The 21,120-nt window shown below is 41.8% G+C and overlaps 1 protein-coding gene across 1 annotated transcript; it reads right to left on the reverse strand.

Annotated features, from left to right (window-relative positions):
* Positions 1-520: 520 nt before the first annotated feature.
* On the reverse strand, positions 521-19,923 carry si:ch211-286b4.4 (uncharacterized). The gene is made up of 41 exons (XM_020654117.3): positions 19,900-19,923; positions 19,566-19,787; positions 19,203-19,229; positions 18,679-18,870; positions 17,965-18,114; positions 17,774-17,845; positions 16,975-17,177; positions 15,778-15,998; positions 15,541-15,687; positions 15,259-15,423; positions 14,989-15,140; positions 14,646-14,814; positions 14,349-14,457; positions 13,776-13,912; positions 13,446-13,571; positions 12,713-12,892; positions 11,829-12,053; positions 11,558-11,684; positions 11,246-11,445; positions 10,934-11,149; positions 10,645-10,790; positions 10,062-10,189; positions 9,779-9,923; positions 8,355-8,487; positions 8,042-8,197; positions 7,818-7,944; positions 7,519-7,730; positions 7,262-7,424; positions 7,013-7,101; positions 5,469-5,629; positions 5,227-5,341; positions 4,706-4,887; positions 4,567-4,615; positions 4,331-4,477; positions 3,867-4,193; positions 3,659-3,756; positions 3,471-3,577; positions 3,315-3,394; positions 1,941-1,969; positions 1,731-1,862; positions 521-1,318 (listed from the first exon to the last, which is right to left on the reverse strand). The coding sequence occupies exons 1-41, from the start codon at positions 19,921-19,923 to the stop codon at positions 842-844; spliced, it is 6,267 nt and encodes a 2,088-aa protein (XP_020509773.3). The 3' UTR covers positions 521-841.
* Between the last annotated feature and the right edge of the window lie 1,197 nt (positions 19,924-21,120).

Raw genomic sequence — 21,120 nt, forward strand, 5'->3', positions numbered from 1 at the left:
ACTCCACCCCTCTCGTGAACAAACACACAAACACCACACAGCTTCAGGGCCATGCCACATTCAACCCGAGGGGATTTGGCGCAGAGCTCAAAGCTAACACTGATAGTAAGTGAAGACTTGTTCCGTCTGACCTTCTGATTTGGCTCATAGCCCCGTGTAGAAATACTCACTTTCTATTATAGGACCTGGGAGCCCTGTGCGTCACATAAACCATCGGAGCAGAAGAAAGGAAGAAGCCGTGGAGTTAAGACATCTCTCTGGCAGCAGATGCAACAAGATTTCAACTAAAGAAATAGCTTTGGGTTTCACTGTGTAACCTGCTGGCTGCAAAGACAGCTTGCTTAAATGAAAAGAGCTTAGAGAAGAAAGCATAGTGAACTGCATGCGTGCAGGACAGAAAATGGAGAACAATTACTGCAATTAAATATTAAATATTCACAAAGACTTTGGGTCATCACCTCTACACGAGGGAGAGATTGTTGTGAGCAGGACGGAAAAAAAGACGCACAGTTGTCACCTGTGTTCATTCCGCTAGAGTTTATTATCTTAATTAGAATATGCTAATAAGCAGAGGCTGTACCAGAGGTCTGCTTTTAACTCCTGTTTGCACAAAATGATAGATTATGTGACACGGCTGCTTGTTGCCCAGAAATAATTACCATTCAAGAGTTGAGATAATTAGAAAGAACTCAGATGAAATGTTTCAAGGCTAGTGCAAATTAAGACAGAGGTCTGTGGGATCATTCCTCAACAACCAAACAAAAATGTTTTTAACCAAACGCAAAAAAAAGAAAATAACTCTTCGTAAGTAAGTAATAATCTTGAGAAAATAAGTTGTTTGTCAGCATTTTTCCTTATTCAGATCCAATTTCTGATCACTAGATCCCCAAATGTCATCAATATCTGTATGTTCAGTTGTGTTTTCTATTCTGATGTGACTACACACGTCCTGCTCTCCTGGGCCTTGCAGAGGCAGCTGATCTTGGCTCTCTATTATCTTGCAATCTAGTAAAGATTCACTCCGCTGCTGGTCAGAAATATGACTCTCCGTGTTATATGGGCCAAGACCTCTGCTCTCTGTGGTTTGTTGGCTGCGACTACTGTCCTGGCACTGCCCCTGCTGAGTGCTGCTGCTGCTGTCCGTTTGTGTACGGCCTCTTGTCCCCTCTCTTGACTTGCTGTCATGCTGCTGGCACCGTCTGATGTGGCCTAATGTGGTTTGGAGCTCATCGAGGCGCTGTGATACGTAGCGTCTCCTCAGTTCCAGCAGGATTGTTCCATTACGACTGAGGCTTGGCATGCCTGTTGGTGTTGCGCTCTGCAAAAAAGAATAGATTACAGAAAATGTATTGCAGATGATGGGTAGTAAAAGATATGAATGAAATCAGGCTAAAACAATGGTGGAAAAATGCAAATTCAGACACACATCACATTCATGCATACTTATTTGCACATTTTCCTCTTAAGTCAAGGCGGAATAGGGGCAATAAACATCAATATGAAGGGTACATATTTAAATGATCCATTGCCTACATCTATCATTATAATATATTATTTGTAAGAATGAAACTCTTGAGTGGTGAGCCAGTCAAACGGAATAAATTAGAATGTTGGAATTCTTAGGAAATAAAAGACATAATTTCTAAGCAAACAGCTTTAAATTACCACACAGACATAACTCTTTTGATTATGTCATCATATAAATAATGCAAGGCATTCCGGCTTATTACCGCAGCATTGCCAGCCGCACTGTCCTCACTCTCCTTTGGCCATATGCCCATTCGAGCTCTCTTCTGAAGCTGCACGCTCAGCTGCAGGAAACACTCGTTCAAGCGGTCAATTTCTTCCTCCACACAGGACATCTGTAGGAGAGGAAAGGTTGAGGTCATATGAGGAGAATAACTTTTCTATTGATTTAAGAGAGACTTGATGAGTAATACCTGTATCGGTGTCCCTTTTGGTGGAAAACCTGCAGGAATTACACAAGACTTTTGATTCCGCAGACATAAAAGACATGATTAGGGGTAAATATCGCACTGGAATCTGTAAAAATGGCAACGACACAATTGTAATTTATAATTTATAATTATTGTGTATCAAGGAGAGGCACAACCCCCTCCTGCATTCAGAATAACCTATTTGCTCATTGTGCATGGAGTCATTAAAGTCATGAACTGCGTGTACTGGGATATTGAACCATTCTTCTGGAACAAAAGCTCTTTAGGTGACCAAGGAGGTAAAATATCGACCTCACTCTTCTTGTCCCCAGGACTCCCATAATGGTTTAATTATGTTTAGATGTTTTGACCCAGGAGAGGTGGATACGTATCTGTCTTTAGTCTGAAATCACAGTATTTGTTCATTAGTGTTTGCTGGGGCATTATGGGAGCAAAGTCAGTTTCATTAGATAGTTTGCCAATAAAGTTATGGATCAACGGCTGCAGTGTCGTGATTTGAAGGCATTAAACAGTCTTACATAAAGTGTAAGTGTACGAGACTGCTAGTAAGACATGAATAGATCTTCTATTGTTCAAGGGTCAATAGTTTGTACACCTTGCCCTTGTTTTTTTTATGTAGTTACAATCAATTTTCAAGTGAAGATACATCTACATTATGCATGTCTGTTAACAGCACACTTAATTACTGTGTTATCCTGCATAGTGCCACATTAAAAATAGTGTTAATCACTTTTCAAGGTTAATCAGTATTGCTACCTGGTATAGTTATCTTTATTAATAAATACAGAGTATTGCTACTCTGCTGTTTAGGGTGTAAATTATTACTACTTTTGAAGCTAAAGAAGCTTGGAAGAGTATTGCTACTGCTTTGTGGCAACTAGTGGCTCCGTACAGCTAGCAAAGCGCCCAGCGCGTCTAAGGCCAGTTTAGCTTAGCTTAGCCTACGAATACAGTTGTTGAAAGGCTTCTGTGAGAAGCGAGAAGAGGTTCTTGAAAGACGGCTGACACTTTGCCTGCCTAGGAGGAGGGTCCCATCCCCTCCAGACATAAACGTGATCCTTGCCAGCCAATGAGAGCTTGCATAGTGTTATTAAGCTTCTGACAAGGTCATGCAGTTAGCCATTCACCATAGTGAGGCACTCACTCGTGCTACTCAGAGAACCGGAGTTATGTAAATAACCTAAAGTTTTTGCACAACTGGTAAGGTTCATTCGAGGACTCTATTGTTGTTGTGTGGTGTTTTCCAATATTTTGCCCATCCAGTGAATTGTTGTGTTCAGAGAAATTGTTTCCATTGATTTTACATGATGAGTAACCTAACTGCTTCTTTCTGTCGAGGATGAATAAATGTCTCACCTGCGTCTAGGTCCTCAGTTGAACTCTGTTTGAGGTTCAGGATGAGCTGCTCTAACTTGAAGTATTTGTATTTCTCAAGTCTGTTGGAGGATAAGAATACCATTTATTTACTTTATTAACTACAAAACGTGTAGTTGTATGTATTTTCAAACCAACCTGTTAGCTAAAAGATGCTCTGAGAAGTGCTGCTCACTGGGAACTCTAATGTTGAGAAATTCCTCAACGAATGCCCCCTGTCGCCCCGCTGAAGCATTACATTTTGACTGTAAGATAAAACATTAAAAGTTATCCTCCCCTGCACATGCACTAGGAGGTTATGTAATGTTTAAATAGCACTTACACACCTCTCCTGTGCTCCATTTGAAAGAAGAATTGAACAGCTGAAGGCTTAACGCTGAAATGGCCTCATGGAGAGCTTGCATAAAGCTCTGAGGTTTGGATCCTGGACAAATAAAGGAGAACATATCTATCGTTTTTTTAAAGATTTTATACTTACTTATTGGTGCTTTTGATTGACACAACTGGGTCCCATGACTCCCTCTGTCAAATTACCTGATGCTATGTAGGCCATGGCTTGTAGAATAGTAGCCATGAAATGTCCGGCATGCTGAAGCTTTACCTCTGACAGATAAAGGATGTGATTGGTCCGATCAAAATAAAAGTCTCTTGAGCAATGTGCCAGAAGAGCCCTGTTAGAGGAAGCTGGAGAAACAGGGATTGACCTGGCCAGGAGCAGAAGCACAGTGGGGAATAGGGGGCAGTTTGCAAGCAATTGCATCATCTGGCAACCAAACAGGAAAACAGCACTGTGATTAGGTGAGAGGCTTTCCAGCGCAGTGGGGATGAGCTGTCCATCATGGTTGTCCTGGACAGAGAGCTCTGTAGTTTCAAAAAAAGTAGAAGGATTCTTTATTTTAGGCTACATATTCATCATAATAAGGTGCTACATTCATTATTAGTTTAATTTCTCTTTCTGACGTGTTGAATTGAGTCTTTTTTTTGTCATATTTCTGTACCATAGTGGTCATTCTGATTAGCCTCAGTATTGGTAAGGTCATGCAAAGACTGCTGGATCTCCTGCAGGGTTCTGAATAGAGGAGATATGCTGACCAGCTTGGACAGGTCGTGGTCACTCAGACAAGGAGCTGTGCTCTGTAAAGGGACTAGGATGACAGACTCATGTCAGTGTGGTGATGTAACATCCTGATGCTCTTTGACAGACAACAAAGTTCTGAATGTGTTTGTTCTTTACCCGTCTCATGGGGAAGAGCATCTGCTTTGGTCATGCTCACTGGAGAAAACTGTGTCACAATTCAAAAGAGGAATACACAGTCCACAATATTATTCCAAGATATACTGTTGTACATACTGGACAAGTGCTACTACATTACCTGTGTATAACACATGCTGATGTCACCAGCATGCGGCTCACATTCCCTGGCATCGTGAGCACCGGTATGACAGTATGGTGGACCAGACATGTCCTGGTTCTGCCATGCTTCTCCTTTTAGCCTGCATAAAAGAGCTTCCACTGACCTCACAAGAGCTCCAAGTAACACTAGAGAAGCTTCGTCTGGGGTGTTGGGGCGTGTCCAGTCCAATGCAAGTCACAGTTTAGAGAAAAATGTTGAATAATTTATTTGGAGAAAAACAGACAGGTGCATACAAGAGTTTTTAAAGCCTGAGCCTCACCTTAACGGCTCAGCATATCTTGTGTGAAAAATCATATCACTCACAACCCCACATATTGAGCTGAAACATTTAGCTTCTTTGTGCTTATTAGCCAAGCAGCTAATGATGTATTTCCATGTGCATTGTAAAGATGTTTATAAAGCTTAAATCATATCATTGGACTTCATAAGAAGGAGAATATAAACAAGTGACTTGGTGGGAAGAGATTAAAAAACCTTACCCTGTGTGTCTCTCTCTGCTGCACTGCTGTTAGACGGTTTATCCGTCATGGTATTATTTGCCAGCAGCTCTTTAAGATGACCCAGTTTTTTGCCGTCCATATTCTCAAAGACATTCTGAAAAGTAATGATTTAACAGTTTTCTCTCATGGCACCAGAAAAGAATATACATGTTAAAATATCTAATAGTCTACTCTTTTTTTGAAAAGTATTACTGGATACAGCTCACTGTAGCAAAACTCACCGTAAGGGTTTCAGCCTGTTGACAAATATTTCTGTAAAACTCCTGCGTGTCTTTGCGGTGTCGGGCCAGTTGTGACGCTATGTGGAGGTTTTGATCCTCTAGCTTATCGTAAAGAGTCTTGACATTGAAGTCCTCCAGATCAAAACGGCCAGACACACTTCCTAAAGGAAGCAGAAATGCAAATGTTGCAAGAGTTGGAAAAGGGCTGAAAAATTAAAGGTCTGGGGAATTCTCAGCATGCCATCCTACAGAGTAGATGAGATACCCTCATGATGAATGGCTGTTCCTTGAAAGCAGAAGCTTCCCTGACTGCTCTCCATAGAGTCTTTCTAGCTTTTTAGACAGTCCAGGATGGAGCATGCAAGAGATAATAAGTGCTTGAATTTAAATTGCAGAGGAAAACTGGGGAGCTACAGATAACAGCACAAGTAATTAGAGTGTGATACAAGCCATTATTTTCTTTATCATCTATCACATTGGGAAGCGACTGTTAACTGCTACCTGGTCATGCATGATGGTTTCATAATGAGTAGGCCAATGGACATTTAAACGTCCTATCAGGCTGCATGAATAATGTAGGAAGTGCACTAAGTGAGAAACATTAAGGCCAGTTCTACCTTATAGTTATTCTAATCAACACTGTTGAGAAAATCACCGGTCAGATTGAAAGAGGGTGTGAGTGTTTTTAGTGAAACCTTTCTTATTTTCAATTATCAATTTATTACCAGGTAACTGTAGGGTGTACAGAATAATTAAAAAAGGGTGAATTCAATTAAAGCAAAACATGGTTGCAGAAAGTTACAACGCTACATTTACCTAAGGCTGTCTTTAAAGGAAGAGTCACTAGCTTTTTCCTAGAAAATAAAATAGCTTAAATAAAATAACTTTCACAAAAGTAATGTTGCTCAATCAACACTTCCATACATGTGTGGTGGTGACTGTGTCTGCAGAGACACTGTCCTCTCTCTGTATTTTGATGTTTTTGTTTTGTTTCGATTGATTCGGGACATTTCTGGGTGGTTAGCTTGTGTATTTTCCCCCTAGCCAATGACAATGCTCAGATTAGTTTAGGAGTGGATACAATTCAGCGATTGGGCGAAGGGGCATAGATAGATAGATATAGATATCATAGTGAGGATAAATGTGGATAAAGCTCGTTCCAAAACAAGGATAAACCTTGAGTTAGCTTTCACCTGTGGACGGGGAGTTGGGCTTTCTGTTGGACAGGCAGGTGCCAAAAACCAACACTTAGCTTGTGCTAGCATGCTAAATTATCGGCAATACCATTACAAAAAAAATTATATTTTCAGGTAGCTTGCAGTGTAGGTACAAGAAGTAGATGTACACACCAAGGCCTGCAGTATGCTTCCGCTACTGGTGGCTACTAAAATCTACAAAATCATCTTTAAGATTCAAATGGTTTATCATTATACATAATGATAAAGAACACAACTTCCTGTATTTATACTGAAACAAAATGTTTCATGGGGTTTATCTTATTCTGAAGGAAGGTCTAAGCACCTGGTAAGAAACTGTGAGCGTACCTCCTTTTGTTATGACAGTCTCCTCAGCCTCTGCTCCCTCTCCAACACCCCTGCTGCCCAGAAAGCCTCCATGGCTTGGAACAGCTATGCTGAAACACAAACACATTCAAAAATATAAGTTTGCAAGGAGGGCGACTTTAAGCAGCTAGGGTAAAAGAGTACATACATTTTATGTTCCAATAGGATTCTTAACAACAGTGTGCTGACAGAAAAATAAAACACACCAACAGTTGTAATGTCACAACAGACCTCTCTGCACTGCATGTACAGTCCACTGGACAGATGGGCTCCCCAAGGCTGCGCCACTTTGGCTTCATTCTCCACTGGGAGATGAGTTTTGCTTTGCCAGGTCGCAGAACCAGCACTGTGCTGGTCAAAACCACGACTACAACCAGCAGCAGACTCAAGATCCCTAAAAACAGTTGGCATGATTAAAAAGTGAGGATTAACTCATTGCAATCCTTCACCTGCATGATAAAATATTAAAAACACAGCAAGATGCACACCTGCTATCACTCCCCAGTCAGGAAGCAGGTTGAGTCTGTGCTGCTTGACAATACCGAGTTTGACCAGCTGTGCCGGCGCCATTGGCTGGAAGACCGACGCCCGAGGGTCACACTCCATCCCCTCCTCGCTGACCACCACCACCAAACTCCACTCTGGGACCGCACTGTCAACAAATGTATACTTCCCTGTCTCTGTGAACACATGGGCGAAACTGAAACAAAGAGAGTCGTTTGAGGGAAATGGTATAAATGGCAAAATATGTGATATGTAACCTTCAGTATGGACTCATCAACAGTACCATGTAGCGTTGACGCTTGTCTGCTTCATGAGTATCTGTAGACGTCTGAAGGCACCAAAGTCCCAGCTAGGGTTGCTGTTAAACAGGTGGTCTTTCTGATACACTGGGAAGTGGCTGTGCCGGCGGTCTTCATGATGGAAACAAAGTGAGTTAGATGTTTAATACTTAAGTTAATCACACTATTATCAGTTAACCAAAATTAGATTTAACAAAATCTGTGGTACCAGTTTGGTTGATGGTGATTCGGAAAATGAGCATGTCGCCAGAGGTCAGACAGGCAATGGGGTTTGGGATACGAGGAAGGACAGCTAAGTTGGCATCATCATCAAGTTTTGTGTCTCTCCTCTGTCTCTGTCTTGTATCATGGAATTGCACTGGCTCTGAATCAAAGTAAAGTGATGTTAATATGCTTTGGTTTGAGACAAAAATTCACCTCAAGTCATTTAGAATTATACTGAGTACAGAAATCACAAGCTTGATTAGAAACATTAGAAAAATAAACTTAAATGAATACATATCAAAGTTAACTCTGGTCACCTGACAGGACTTGATGGATAAGTTCTGTCTGTGTGGGAATCCAACCAAAAACTCCTTCAGGTTCAAACTGGACCAAATGGATTTTACCAATATTCTTTGCATGGATATCTGGTCCTAAAACATTCATTAAAGTCTGGAAGTAAACAGAAATTAGCTCAATAACTAACTGCCAATCCCACATTAAAACACATCAATTAAAGGCTTAATATGCAATTTTCACACTTAAATGTAATAGAAATCAAGTATATCTTCTGAAAATAACTCTGTGAGTCATGACTGTCTACAAATTAACACCAGAGTCCCACTGTCTGTGATGTTTTCCAAGTTTTCCAGAGTCCTATCTTCACTTTGTTTACATCACCAGGACAGCCGGCCGGCTCATCCCCTCGTGTTTAAAAGTTGTTAAATTGAGGGACTAGAGAAAAGAAGAATAACATTCTGTACTCACTGCTTAATTGAATGCCACATAAGCGTTTCTCAATCACAATCATTTCGGGTGAATTTACATGCAGTGTGAAGATACAAGCATAATAAAGATTGCTAGCATTAGCATGCTAACACAACGATGCAGCGCAAGTTGTTTTGGTTTCATGCTGGTGCTCAAGGGCGACATCTGCTGGATCAAAAAATCGCAGAAAGCCTTTAAAGAGACAAGACTTCATTTCAGAAGTGTTCCCTGATAAAACCGACGAGTCATCCTGTTGCGTAACGGCTCTACACTTAAGTGTGAATATTTTCATCTATTGATGAAATAGTTATTTATGTCATATCATATGTGTACATATGCTTAACTAGTCTGATATATACAAAGGAGTATTAGGGCCACATTAAGGGGAGGAAAAATCGGACATTTCGTGATTAAAGTCGTACATTTACGAGAATAAACGTGTACAATTTATGAGAATAAATTAGTAAAAAGAGCAGCTGCTGGTTTATTTCACAAAATACGACAATGACAGTACATACACACTTAACATGCACATTTGCACTGTACTTTGTAAATTATGAAAGTTATTGAACAATATATGACTTTTGTGGGCACCACTTAATACATTTTATTGCATGCGGGGAGAGGAATCCCATCTTAGAATTTTATTTTATCACTTCCCCTTTCCGCAATGCAATGATGTCACAAAATCTACACTACCACCATTTCTGCAGATGCCCTGCTAATCCTCTCACTGGCCCTGATATTTGCTTAACTCCTTTGTCAAACTATTCTGAGAAGTCTTTTGTCTACATCAGTATGATACAAATTGTTTATAGCGTTTTCAGCAGATGAAAGCAGCTTTTGAAAGTCTGTCTTCTCACTAAATGCATAGTCATTGCATATGATAATATCAAGTAAATAAAAAAACATCTATTAACTTGTAATGTATTGCAAACTATTAGCTTGTCAATAGACCTATCGACTCATTCCTTACCCTGACCCACACCATGCTGTCTCTCTCTTTGAGGCTCAGCAGCAGGTTTCCATCTGTCGATATCTTAGCAGAGAGCTGAGGCAGCCTGGAAAGGCAGGAAGTGTTGCAGAGCTCCTCAGCAGACACATATCGCTCACACTGGCAGCTGTTGAGATCAGAGAAAATAGAATTTCAGACTCTTAGCCACTTTTATCACATTCAACCTAAGTAGATCTTCAAAGTTATTTTAAAGAAGGTGGAAAGTAAGGTGGAACTTGAAAAAAGAAATACAAATGGTATTTACATGCCCATCTCTACATCCAGATTTCCTCCATGTGTTCCACAGGTGATATTACAGGAGTGGAGGGAAGGTGACACACAGTCTCTGGTTGATGCCAAACGTATCTGACCTGTTGCACATCGTTTGCTCACCTTAAAAAAACACACACACACGCACGCACACACACACACACACACACACAGAGCAAACATCTCAAAGAACTTCAAACACAAAGGGTTGCTAGTCATTACATCATACATGATTAAAAACCTTTCCCACTGTGTATTTTTTTATTTTGAAATTGTCTGAACAGTCTACGTTTTTGTGGTTGTTCGTTTGTTTGTCGTAGCCAACATTGATGGTGTCCATTCTTCAATGTTATAGCTTCTGGTATTTGAAAGATGGCTGCTACAACTTCTGCATTCAAAAATGTACTCTAAAGGTAGGCCATCTAAGACTTTTCAGTTGTACAAGAACACATCAGCCTAGCAAACCCTTGAATCAAATTAGATTTGTTGCATGTTGTAAGCATGTGAAAACTGTTGAAATCAAAGGAAACTACAAATTCAAACATAAAAAAGGTGATCTCTTTTGATTTTCTACTCACCTCAGGCTGGCAGTCCAACTCACTGTCAGAGGTGAAGCTTTTGAAATCTAGTTCATTGTAGAAGATGAAACCAGTTCTGCATAAACATGAACCATCCGAGGGGTGGAACGCACGATTCTTACCGAGGCAGGTGCAAGAAGAAGAACCTGAGGAAAGGGATGAAATAGGGCACAACAATATGATCAACTGAGATATTTTTCTGTAAAAAAAAAAGACCAAAAACTATTTTAAAACCGCTAAATAAAAATATTTAATTCATTTTATTAGATCTTTTTTGAATGGATCAAACCTGCTAGTGAGATGGAGGAGCTGCCACAGGGGAAGCAGGCCTTCTGAGCTGGCAGGTGGTTGAAGGTGCCAGCTGGACATGGGTGACAGTCACCCATTATTGTTTCACCATGAGTATGGTTTCCAAAGGTGCCAGGCGGGCAGGGTATTGGTTGGGTTGATCTCATGGGACAGACATAACTTAAAGGACAGCCGTTACTCTTGTAGTGGTCTGTACCTGTGGGATTAAAATAAATTCACACTTTAATCAGATTTAGATACCCATTTTAGACACATAAAGTGAGACTTGGAACTTCTTGTGATGGTTAGTCACCTGGTGGGCAAAAGTACCCTGGTGGACATGGAAGGCATTGTAGGATGGGAGAGAGGTAAGGACGATAGGTGCCCCCCTCACATACACTACAGCAGATGCTTTTAGATCCTCTGAGCCCACTGGTGTTGATGGGCATGGAACCCCCCTCGCAGGACCTCATGGCCGAGCTGTTGGCTGGGCAGTAGTAGGGAAATGGACAGCTGTGGGGCAGTGCTACAGGGTTATTTATAAAGCCTTAACATACACTGTGTAAGTTATAGCCTCTTTCTAACCTGTGCTATCATTAGGATTTTGGATCGTTCATGCACTCACAGTTGTTTGGGGTTGTGGTAGGACTGGGATCCCTCAGGGCAAAAGTAACCTTCAGGACAGACGGGAGGCTCAGCAGTCTGAGATCCACAGAATGAGCCGGCTCGGCACAACATCTCTGAGACTGCACCTGGAGATTGAACAAAAAGTTACTACAGCAGAACTTCATTACTGTGTTTAGGGAGAAAGGCACTAATGAAGATAAAGTATTCCAAGTCGTCACAAACAGTCTAATATGTCAAGTTAACACCATCAACTGTGCTGATAATCCCACCTATAGGGCATTGATATGAGGCCCTGCAGGGGATTCCCTCCACATTAGGTTTTCCTGTAAGCCGGGGATCTGGGCAAAAGGTCCCCCCTGCACATGGTTCACACTGGCTGGATGCAGCAGCTCCAGGAAGGGGCCTCTTGGTGCCAGCAGGGCAGGGGATGGGGGGTCCAGACCCACTGCACCAAAAACCAGGTGGGCAGGGACTGCTGGAGTAGTCTGTAAGTCCTGGAATATAATAGATATCTGAAAAACCTATTCACACTACAATCAAAGAAAATGTATATGTGCTGCTTCATTATCCACACACATTGAGGGGACCTTAAAAGAAAAAACATCAGAGCCATTGGGCTTACTAAAAGGAGACCAACATATGGTGAGAGAGGGTTTTTTTACTCATTATTTTAAAAGCTTATATTTTGGTATACACAGAAGCAGAAGGAAAGAGGGGGGGGACATCTGCTGTGATTCAACCACAAGATAAAGTAACACTATAGTTTCAATGTTAAGTTACATTAAGCATTGTTAAGGAAGACAAAACTTAAATCCAACACTGAATCATTGCTTCATCCCCAGGTACAGTATCACAGGTTCTTCAGTCACGTTATACCTCCTTCACTCTTATCTCAGGCTCAGGTTCAGCCACTAGTGTAACAGTGTGCATACAAACTAAAATGTATAAAACCTATAAAAGCGCTTTATCTTTCAAATGTTCTTGCCAATTAAAGTTCCAACCCACCAGAGAAGGGTTACCAACAGTGAGCACAGCCGAATAAAGAATAATGGAAAATAAAAGGAATGTGTTACTTTTGTATGAGTCATCTAAGTTCATGCTTTTAATGAGCTTGCTGTTGTCTGTGTCTGAGAGATGCAGAGAAGTATCAGACCTGTGCTGTTACAGTGGGAACCAGGGGGGCAGGGTAAGCAGTCCCCCTTGCTGCCTGCTCCAGGTGAAGCTCGATAGGTGAACACAGGACACGGCCTGGGTCCTGTTCCTACGGTGAAATCACTGCCAGGCACACCGTCACAGTAATGACCAGGAGGACACAGATGAAGCACCGGGTCTCCTGCAAACATACATAGGCGAACATTTAAGAAGTAAAAAGAATCAACTATATGTTTATGGAGAGATTTATGCTACATTTACTACACTCTAGATTATCTGTTAAGGAATTTGTTTTAATACTTTATTGATTACAAGGCTTAGCGATAACTTGCCTCTGGCTACATTTCTTACATCTTAACCATTCATAAGCCTTGGCTTAGTTGAATATTCTCAGGGCTGTTTCCTGCTTTTTGCTTTCAACTCTATTCCCTGTCCTTGGATCCTACTGGTTTCTACTTATACGTGAAATGAATGCATTTAACTGCCTTGTAGGGCAGCAAGTAAGCCAGATGCTAATATCCAATGCGGTAGCTCCTCAGACTGCTTATCTAGACTACAGGAAAAGGTTTCCCCGTTTTTTTTAACTTTCTCCCACTCTCCCACTATGTTTCTCCGGCTCGGTCTGTCTTATCCACTGTCTCCTGGGTTGGCCATTCCTGTTGTTGTCAGGTTGTAACAATAGCTACACAAACGCTTCCAACCACTCAAACATGAAGACTATTATCAGCTCATACCAGGTTTACACCAATGCTGAGGTGGGCAGGATAAGCAGTCCTGTAGGCTGGCACCACCTGGGGATGTTCTGATAGTATTTACAGGACACGACTGAGCCTCCATCATGCCTTCAGGACAGAAGAAACCTGTCAAAGAAATACTTCTTGGCATAAATACATTTTAAGCAGTTGAAAAGATAAAATATTAAATCCCCCAACTTGGAGGTTTGGAGAGAAGCTATCTAAAAAGTAAAAAAAAAAGATTACAAAGAAAATGTATTCAAACTGAATAATAATCATTGGTGGCTGTACACAAAAAAATGGGGGGGGGGGGGGGGGATGGTATTGTACCTGGAGGACAAGGCCCAGCACACTGCATGCCCCACTTGCATTGCGTCAGGTTAAACAGTGGTGTCTGGGGGGTGAACTCTGCACTCCCAGACACACAAAGATACCCTGCAGCACACACACCCTGGATCCTTCCAGCCCTAAAAAATAAAAAAAATAAACCACATGACTCAGTGCATACAAGCAAACACAATACTGCACACACACATTGAGAAGACAATAAGATGCATGGTTCATTAGATTAATAGAATGATGATTACATAATTTCTAGCTTTTTCACCTCCCATCCTGCATTCATTATATTCATGCATATTTCGGTGTTAATTTGGCTGCTTGGTGAACCATGACTCCTGAAAATGAGATACGCCTGCACGCTGCTAATTGTGAGCATAATTAAAACAGAGGTGAGTGCTCGCCTTTGAGCATTTGTCTCCATGTGTATGCAGCAGTACAGGATGTACTTGTGATCACAGTGTGTTTCAGTTCACTTCTGCATGCATGTATGTGAGTGTGGGAGAGGTGTTCATTTGAGAGTTTTCGTCTGCCACTCCAGAGTTTTGAATACATCAACTGTACCTGCAGAACCTCCCAGGAGGGCAGGGTAAACACTCTCTCTCTTCTTGAAGCCCTCCCTGGTTTGAATGAGTGTATGTCCCATTAGGGCAGGGCTGAGGAACCATGGTACCTGTTAAGAGATGCAGAAGAACAAACACAAAGATAGATTTATTACATTCTTGTAAACATGAATAGTTTTTTTCTACCTTAAAACAAACAAGGGCCAATAGTGTGATTTTTTTGTTTTCTTCATAATGTTGTACAATTATTAAATGAAAATAGAAATCTTTTGAAGTCAAAGCTATCCTTTTAGAGAACCTGCAGGGCAGAATGAGTGTGGTGGACAGGCCAATGGCTCTCCCACTATGGCCTCCTCACAGTAGAATCCAGGGCGACATGGGATGCAGCTATCTGAGCCCGGGTTTGGCTGGTATTCACCTGTGGGACAAGGCTGGGCCATGGCAGAGCCCTCTGGACAGTAGTGGCCCTATGAGAAAATGGAGGTTACAAAGAAGAATCTGAGGGCTTTTTTCATTGCAGTAGAATATTAATAACACACACCATGGCATACTGTATGATTCTGTAGGAAAGAACCTCTCAAATAAACAGTAAGGCCAATATGAAGGTAGGAAAAATGAACGATTATATGAATAACTCTTACCTTGGGACAGAGGAAGGCATATGGAGTGGCGGAGGAGAAGTCGTAGGGGCAGTAGAAACCAGCAGCACAGGGGCCACTGGGGTTGGACAGACCCTCAGTGGAGCAGTAGTGTCCTGCAGGACAGGTAGAACAACTCTCCATGGACACACCTCCTAACACATAAAGGTGAGGAAGGGATGTTAACCAGACATCGATAACACAGTTTTCAGTGAATCACACAATTTTTTGACTTAAACAGGAATTACATGCCATTTTCTTCAGTAGTTGTACCTGTGGTGTTTCGAATGCTGCCCAGGGGGCATGGGACTGGAGAGAGGCACCCTGCTGGACAATAGTGTCCCACAGGACAAGGGCCATTCCTGGGGAAGTTGTTAGAGCTCAGAGGTGTTGGATCCATGGCTCCTCCTTGGCAGAAATAACCCTGGAGACAAAAGCCTAGAGAAAAATTGAAGAGACAATTTGGTTGTTACTTAATGATTTAACTTGTGAAATGGGCTGTAAATTCAGCTAAAATTTTAAATAATGTCTCCAAATCTCTTTGGTTCTAAATACCTTGTGGTGTGGAGGCTCCATATGAGCTACAGTACACTCCAGAGGGACAGGGTGTGCACACGGACAGAAAGTAAGCTCCTGTCTGGTTGCTGAAAGTCCCTAATGGGCAGGGCTGAGGCACGGCTGTCCCAACAGGACAAACATGACCTGTGAAGAAAGTTAAATATTGGTTAATCATTAATGCAGAATAATAAATCTGGTCTAATTTATACTGAAATGCGCGTTCTCCATCCTCACCAGCTGGGCAGATCGAGGGCTCTTGAGTGGCTGAGGAGGAACACATGCTCCCTTTGGGGCATAATAAGCAGCGGGCTGCTCCAAGAGCAGGGTTGTAAGTGCCAGGCTCACAAGGCACCTCATTTGCTGAGCCAACAGGACAGCTATGGCCAGCGGGGCAGAAGTAGCCATGGGAACCTGCAGATGGAGTGGGACTGTCGCTGCCACCCGAGCATACAAACCTTTAGGCAAAAACAGTGAGAGCTAACTTCAAATCACAGATATCTCAACAAGCTGCCATTACACAGGTTGGAAAATTGTCAGTAAAGAAGCATGTTCAAGCAAACTGTATTTGACTCAATTTACCCATAAATATTTGATTTAGTGAAAAGAAAATGTATATATTTAATATCTGGTCACATTAAAATGAGCTAATTTCATCAAATTAAATTATATTAAAAGTTATATTTTCAGTGAGTTAATGAATTTCAAGTCCTGACAATTAAAGCAATAATGAATACTTTCATTACTGGAGAAGATTAAGGAGAGGAAAATTAAGACAATTATTGAAAACTTCTTCCAGAACCGCATTAAATTCAATTCCTCCATGGTGTTCTTCTTTACAGCTTTTAACTGAACCATATCCAGACACACCAAAGTGCCACAGGTGCTGTGAAATGAGTTAAGCCTTTAACTTTTTTTTTTAATGCAGAGCTTATTTGCAACCAAATGCAAGAGTAATGAAAGTGTTTTAATTATGGATCTTGTCCAGATGAAGACACCTGCTCCCTCTCCTGCTGAGTCTCAAGAGACTCTCGTGTAAAAGGCAATCTGCTATCCTCCATTATGTGTCTGATTTTGTAGTGTGTGTTGAATTGCTTTTGACTGATTTTGAACAGCAGATATGTTGCAGATATATTGAAATACTCGCTTTACATCAGGTATAAATCCTAAAGGTTCCTTCAGGCGACAATGTGAGAAGCCGTGGACATTAGGGAGAGAGTGGAACAAGGGCATATTGGAAAAGTTGTTTTCTTTTCATGGAGAAGCAATCCTGTTGAAATGGAAAACAATTTCCTCGCTTTTTTCTCCTCCAGTCAGACAAAAACAGTCAAGCAAACAATGTGAACAATACCAATGAAAAACATGTGGTGCGGTGTTTACACTCAAGGAGCGGAGATTGAAAACTTAAAACAGCAGAAGAGCAGAAGTGTTTACCCAGCATGACATGGGAGAGCATCTGATAGCTCATTTATTGCAGGCCTGTCACAAAACAGTCCAGGGGGGCAGGGTGGGCAGTCGTCCTCTCTCTTTAGGCCTCTGTGGATAGAAAGAGAGCCTATGGGGCAGGGGAGAGGGTAGCCTGCACCAGGGGGGCAGTAGTGTCCTGAAGGACAGAGGTGGCTTCTGGTAGAATTCCCCTTAGAAGAAATAGACAGATAAAAACAAGATGACAAAGATAAAATGTGTACTTTAATTGGAAAAGGTCCTTTAAAGTTCTAAGAGTTCTCAGAGCTGAATTGTTTATTAGACGCAACATTACAAAAATGCCAGAATGAGCGCAAATCACTGTGATCTTAGAGCCTTGGCTTTAAGTGGGACTGAAAATTTGATGTGGAAAGTTTTGAGGACATTACATTAAAATAAAATGATGCTGAACAATATTCCTATTACATTAATCCATGTGTGAGGATGACTTTTTTGCCCTTGAAACATTTTGAGGAAAGTTTACAAAGTGGCCCAATGGAGAGCAGAAACATGGAGTGAACAATGTTCTAAGGTCACAGTGAGAGTTTAATACTTCTTCTGTTTTTGTGCTAAGTAGTACAAGAGTGTCCAAGGCAGCATCAATTACTAAAGGCAGCATCGATAAACTAAAGCAAGGGTTAACATTTTCAAGAAGTTTCATTATCTGAAAAGATTATAGTGTCAAAAATATTATTATGAAATATGCTCTGGGGAAAAAAGGACCTACCAACCGAATACTGACTCACCAATATCACAGGGTTACATTCACCTGATACTCAGTCGAGTTAGGGCTTGTTGATCCGGTAGGACAGAAGTATCCTCCCTCACAGAGTCCTGTTGGCTGGGATAGACCAGGGTGAGAGCAGAAGTTTCCTGCAGAAATCAGACGCAAAGGTTTTCAGATATTATTGGGTGGTTAGTTGTGGTGATGCGGAACAAAACACTTATCCTAATGGATACCAGCAGGGCAGGGTATGCAGGACTCAGGACCAGAGGCTCCCAGCTGGTTCTGCACGGAGCCAGGTGGGCAGGGGAACTCAAGTCCAAGAACCTGTCCTCCAGGACAGTAGAATCCAGCAGGACACGGTGTAGGCTGCACAGTACCTTCAGCTAAGCAACACAAAACATACATTATTAACGCGGATAAAATGGACAGCATTTCTCATTTCCTAACTTTAGAATGTCTTTTACTTTGAAGAGATAAAATCAGTGAACCAATTAAAGACATGGATTCTGACAGTAATAATCAGTAATATTAGCAGATAAAGACAGGTGTGACTTCAACAGGCTGTTCTCGTTTTACCTCCAGAGGATTCAGCCCTGCTTTAATTAGTAAAACCATGTGCTTCCCTGAATAACTTTTGACAATCCTCTTGGAAAAGCTGCAAGTCTGCTGCTTTTAATAAAAAGTGAACATATATATGGTCTTTTAAATATTCTTCAAGGATCTTGCCCAGCGTTGTGCCCTTTCGAATTGTCTGTGATCATAGCTGTGTACCTGATTAAAAGAACTTATCCTGCAGCTGTACTGCATGCTAATCAGTGACTACTGCAGAAAAAAAATAAATGACTTGCTACACCCCGAGTGTATCGTCTATGTGTTTTGATTTGATGTGATTTTTTATGGATTGATGTGGAAATATATCTTGCTCATCTTGCAGCGGCTAATTCTACCTTGACAGTAGTATCCAGGGGTACAGGTAGTGCATTCTTCTTGCTGTGTGATGCCTGATTCAGAGCTAAATGTTCCTGCTGGACAAGGCAAAGGGGCTGGTGTTCCACGAGGGCAGAAGAAACCAGCAGGGCAAACAAGCTCATCTGCTCTACTGGAGCCCCAGCTGCAAAAGAACCCTGCCCAGCATTCACCTGGAGTTTAAAAGGAAAACACGTTCAAAAAGTGGATATTCTCTTTTAAATAGTGACTAAAAAGAAAGAAGAATTAAAAAAAAAAAAAAGTGTACACAGAAGCCTTTAAATGGTATATTTGAAGGACTTTGTGTGTCTTTAAATTCGTCTACCTGCTCTTAGTCCCTGCTGGCAGAAAACACCAGGTGGACACAAAGACCCAGTTCTGTTGTCAGTCGGGTTTGGCACTGTGGCTCCAATCAGACAGAGGAACCCATCAGCACAACCACCTGAAGGCTCAACCAAACCTTCAGACCCACAAAACCGGCCCGCTGGACACACAAGACACTCACCTGTGAACACAGTTTGACAGCTGTGACCTGAGAGCAAACAGCAAAAACAAGTTACCTGCCAGGTGAGATCAATCAGTGTCTCCAGAACGGTTTTACACTGCGGTGTGAATTTATGTCAAACAAATTATAAGGAAGACAGTTATATTGAGGCACAGCTAATAGGTGTGTAAGTCTTATACATTTCATAGTATCTCCCCTGAGTTTTTATTTCTGTCATCTAAAAAATCAGATTTGAAAGTTTGGTAGTTGACTGGAACCAACAGCAGTTACACCATGAAACATCCTTCTGAACACTTATTTTACTCTAATAAACAGTCTAAGTATTCATTTTAAAAATGGTCATATGAGGTTCTAGGTTCATACTTGTGGTTGTGAGACCCAGTCTGGGGCTATATGTGCCTCTGGGGCAGGGGAGAGGCCGAATGTCTGGACTCTCTCTCGGACAGACATAGCCAGCAGCGCAGGGCAGAGGACTAGAGACCCCAGTAGAGCTCCCCCTGGTGGGGCTGGGACCTGGGGAGCGGCAGATGAACCCTGGAGGGCAGGGATGACACTCTCTCTGGCCAGATAAATCCTGGAACCAGCCTGGCAAAGTCATTCAAACCGGAAAAAAACATCTTCAGAGAAGACGAAGGAATGTGAACAGACAAATTAAAGTCAGTTTAGCCCACTTTAGTTTAAACCTTGTTTTTATTACCAAATGGGCATGGTTTGCAGTCATCTTTGCCTTTCCCTCCGGTCTCATTTTGGAAGGAGCCAGCTGGGCAGGGTGAGGGGACACTGCTGCCCTCCAAGCAGAAGTGGCCCGCTGGACAAACTCCTCCAGTTACACTTGATATTGGAGTGGCAGTATGAGACCCCTCTTGACAGTAGAAACCTGGGGAAAACACTTCAATAAATTGTTTGTTCAGCTACACTCGTAACAATATGATAATGCCTCAAAGTAAGCCTTTTTAAAATCTTCAGTCTAATGTCTGACCTTGCAGGCACGGCCCAGAGACCGTGGAGAGGCCACTCTCTGAGCAGTAGAAGCCCGGACTGCAGCTCTGACACTGAGACTCGTCCACAAGCCCACTCTGCTCACTGTCAAAACATGTGAGCATTTGAATAAATATTAACCACAGTAGTTGTCAAGTGCTTTCACGTCAATCGGACACTAATTGCTCAGTGTAACATCACTGAGGGCAATTCATGTCACAACCACGAACCATTTTAAAAGATAACAACCCATAGTACATCTCCTGTTTTATCACACTGTTGTGCTTATACAACTCAAGGAGGAAGGTGAGCATGGATCACTACCTGCTTGAATGTCTCTGGATTAGTTTACATCTTTACAAATTTGATATTACTTTGAGCTTCGTAGAGGACAATATTTAGTCACACAACATACTGTAATAGAGTTTTAATCCTATTATGTCTTGAATAATTTGGTCCGTAGTAGTTACAGAGATATCAAGGGATAAGCACCTGAATGTTCCTTTGGGGCATGGTGTTGGTATTGACGTCCCCACAGGGCAGAAGAAGCCAGCAGGGCATGGAAATCCACTCACACCATCAAGTGGAGAAGATGTCAAGGCTCCCTTAACACAAACGAAGCCTGCAGCACATGGCCCACTTGGGAAGGTACTGCCTTAAAATATAGTAACCAAGCAACAATTTTATGACCAATAAAAGCAAATTTAATAGTTTCAGATATATAAAACTCAATGTGTACGGCAGCTGCCTGCATGATAGATATTTGTAAAATATACAGAAGTAGTCAGGGGAATAGGATTCATTATACCTGTTCCTTTACAGTACATCCCAGGGTCACACAGTAAGCACTGCCATTCCTCAGCGAGTCCTGACATGTTTCCGTATGTCCCCACAGGACAGGGATGTTGATTTGCAGATCCCCCTGGACAATAAAATCCTC

The sequence above is a fragment of the Labrus bergylta genome, chromosome 11 (genome assembly GCF_963930695.1).
Source record: "Labrus bergylta chromosome 11, fLabBer1.1, whole genome shotgun sequence".
In the NCBI taxonomy this organism is placed as follows: domain Eukaryota; kingdom Metazoa; phylum Chordata; class Actinopteri; order Labriformes; family Labridae; genus Labrus; species Labrus bergylta.

What these genes read in the sequence shown, in the direction of transcription:
- si:ch211-286b4.4 (XM_020654117.3), bottom strand. Translation starts at nt 19,923, where the DNA reads ATGACTGCAAACCATGCCCATTTG. An exon ending in GCCCTCGATCTGCCCAGCTG is followed by an intron (nt 15,688 to 15,777) that starts GTGAGGATGGAG and finishes CTTTCTTCACAG; the next exon opens with GTCATGTTTGTCCTGTTGGG. An exon ending in ACAGCATGGTGTGGGTCAGG is followed by an intron (nt 8,488 to 9,778) that starts GTAAGGAATGAG and finishes GTTTACTTCCAG; the next exon opens with ACTTTAATGAATGTTTTAGG.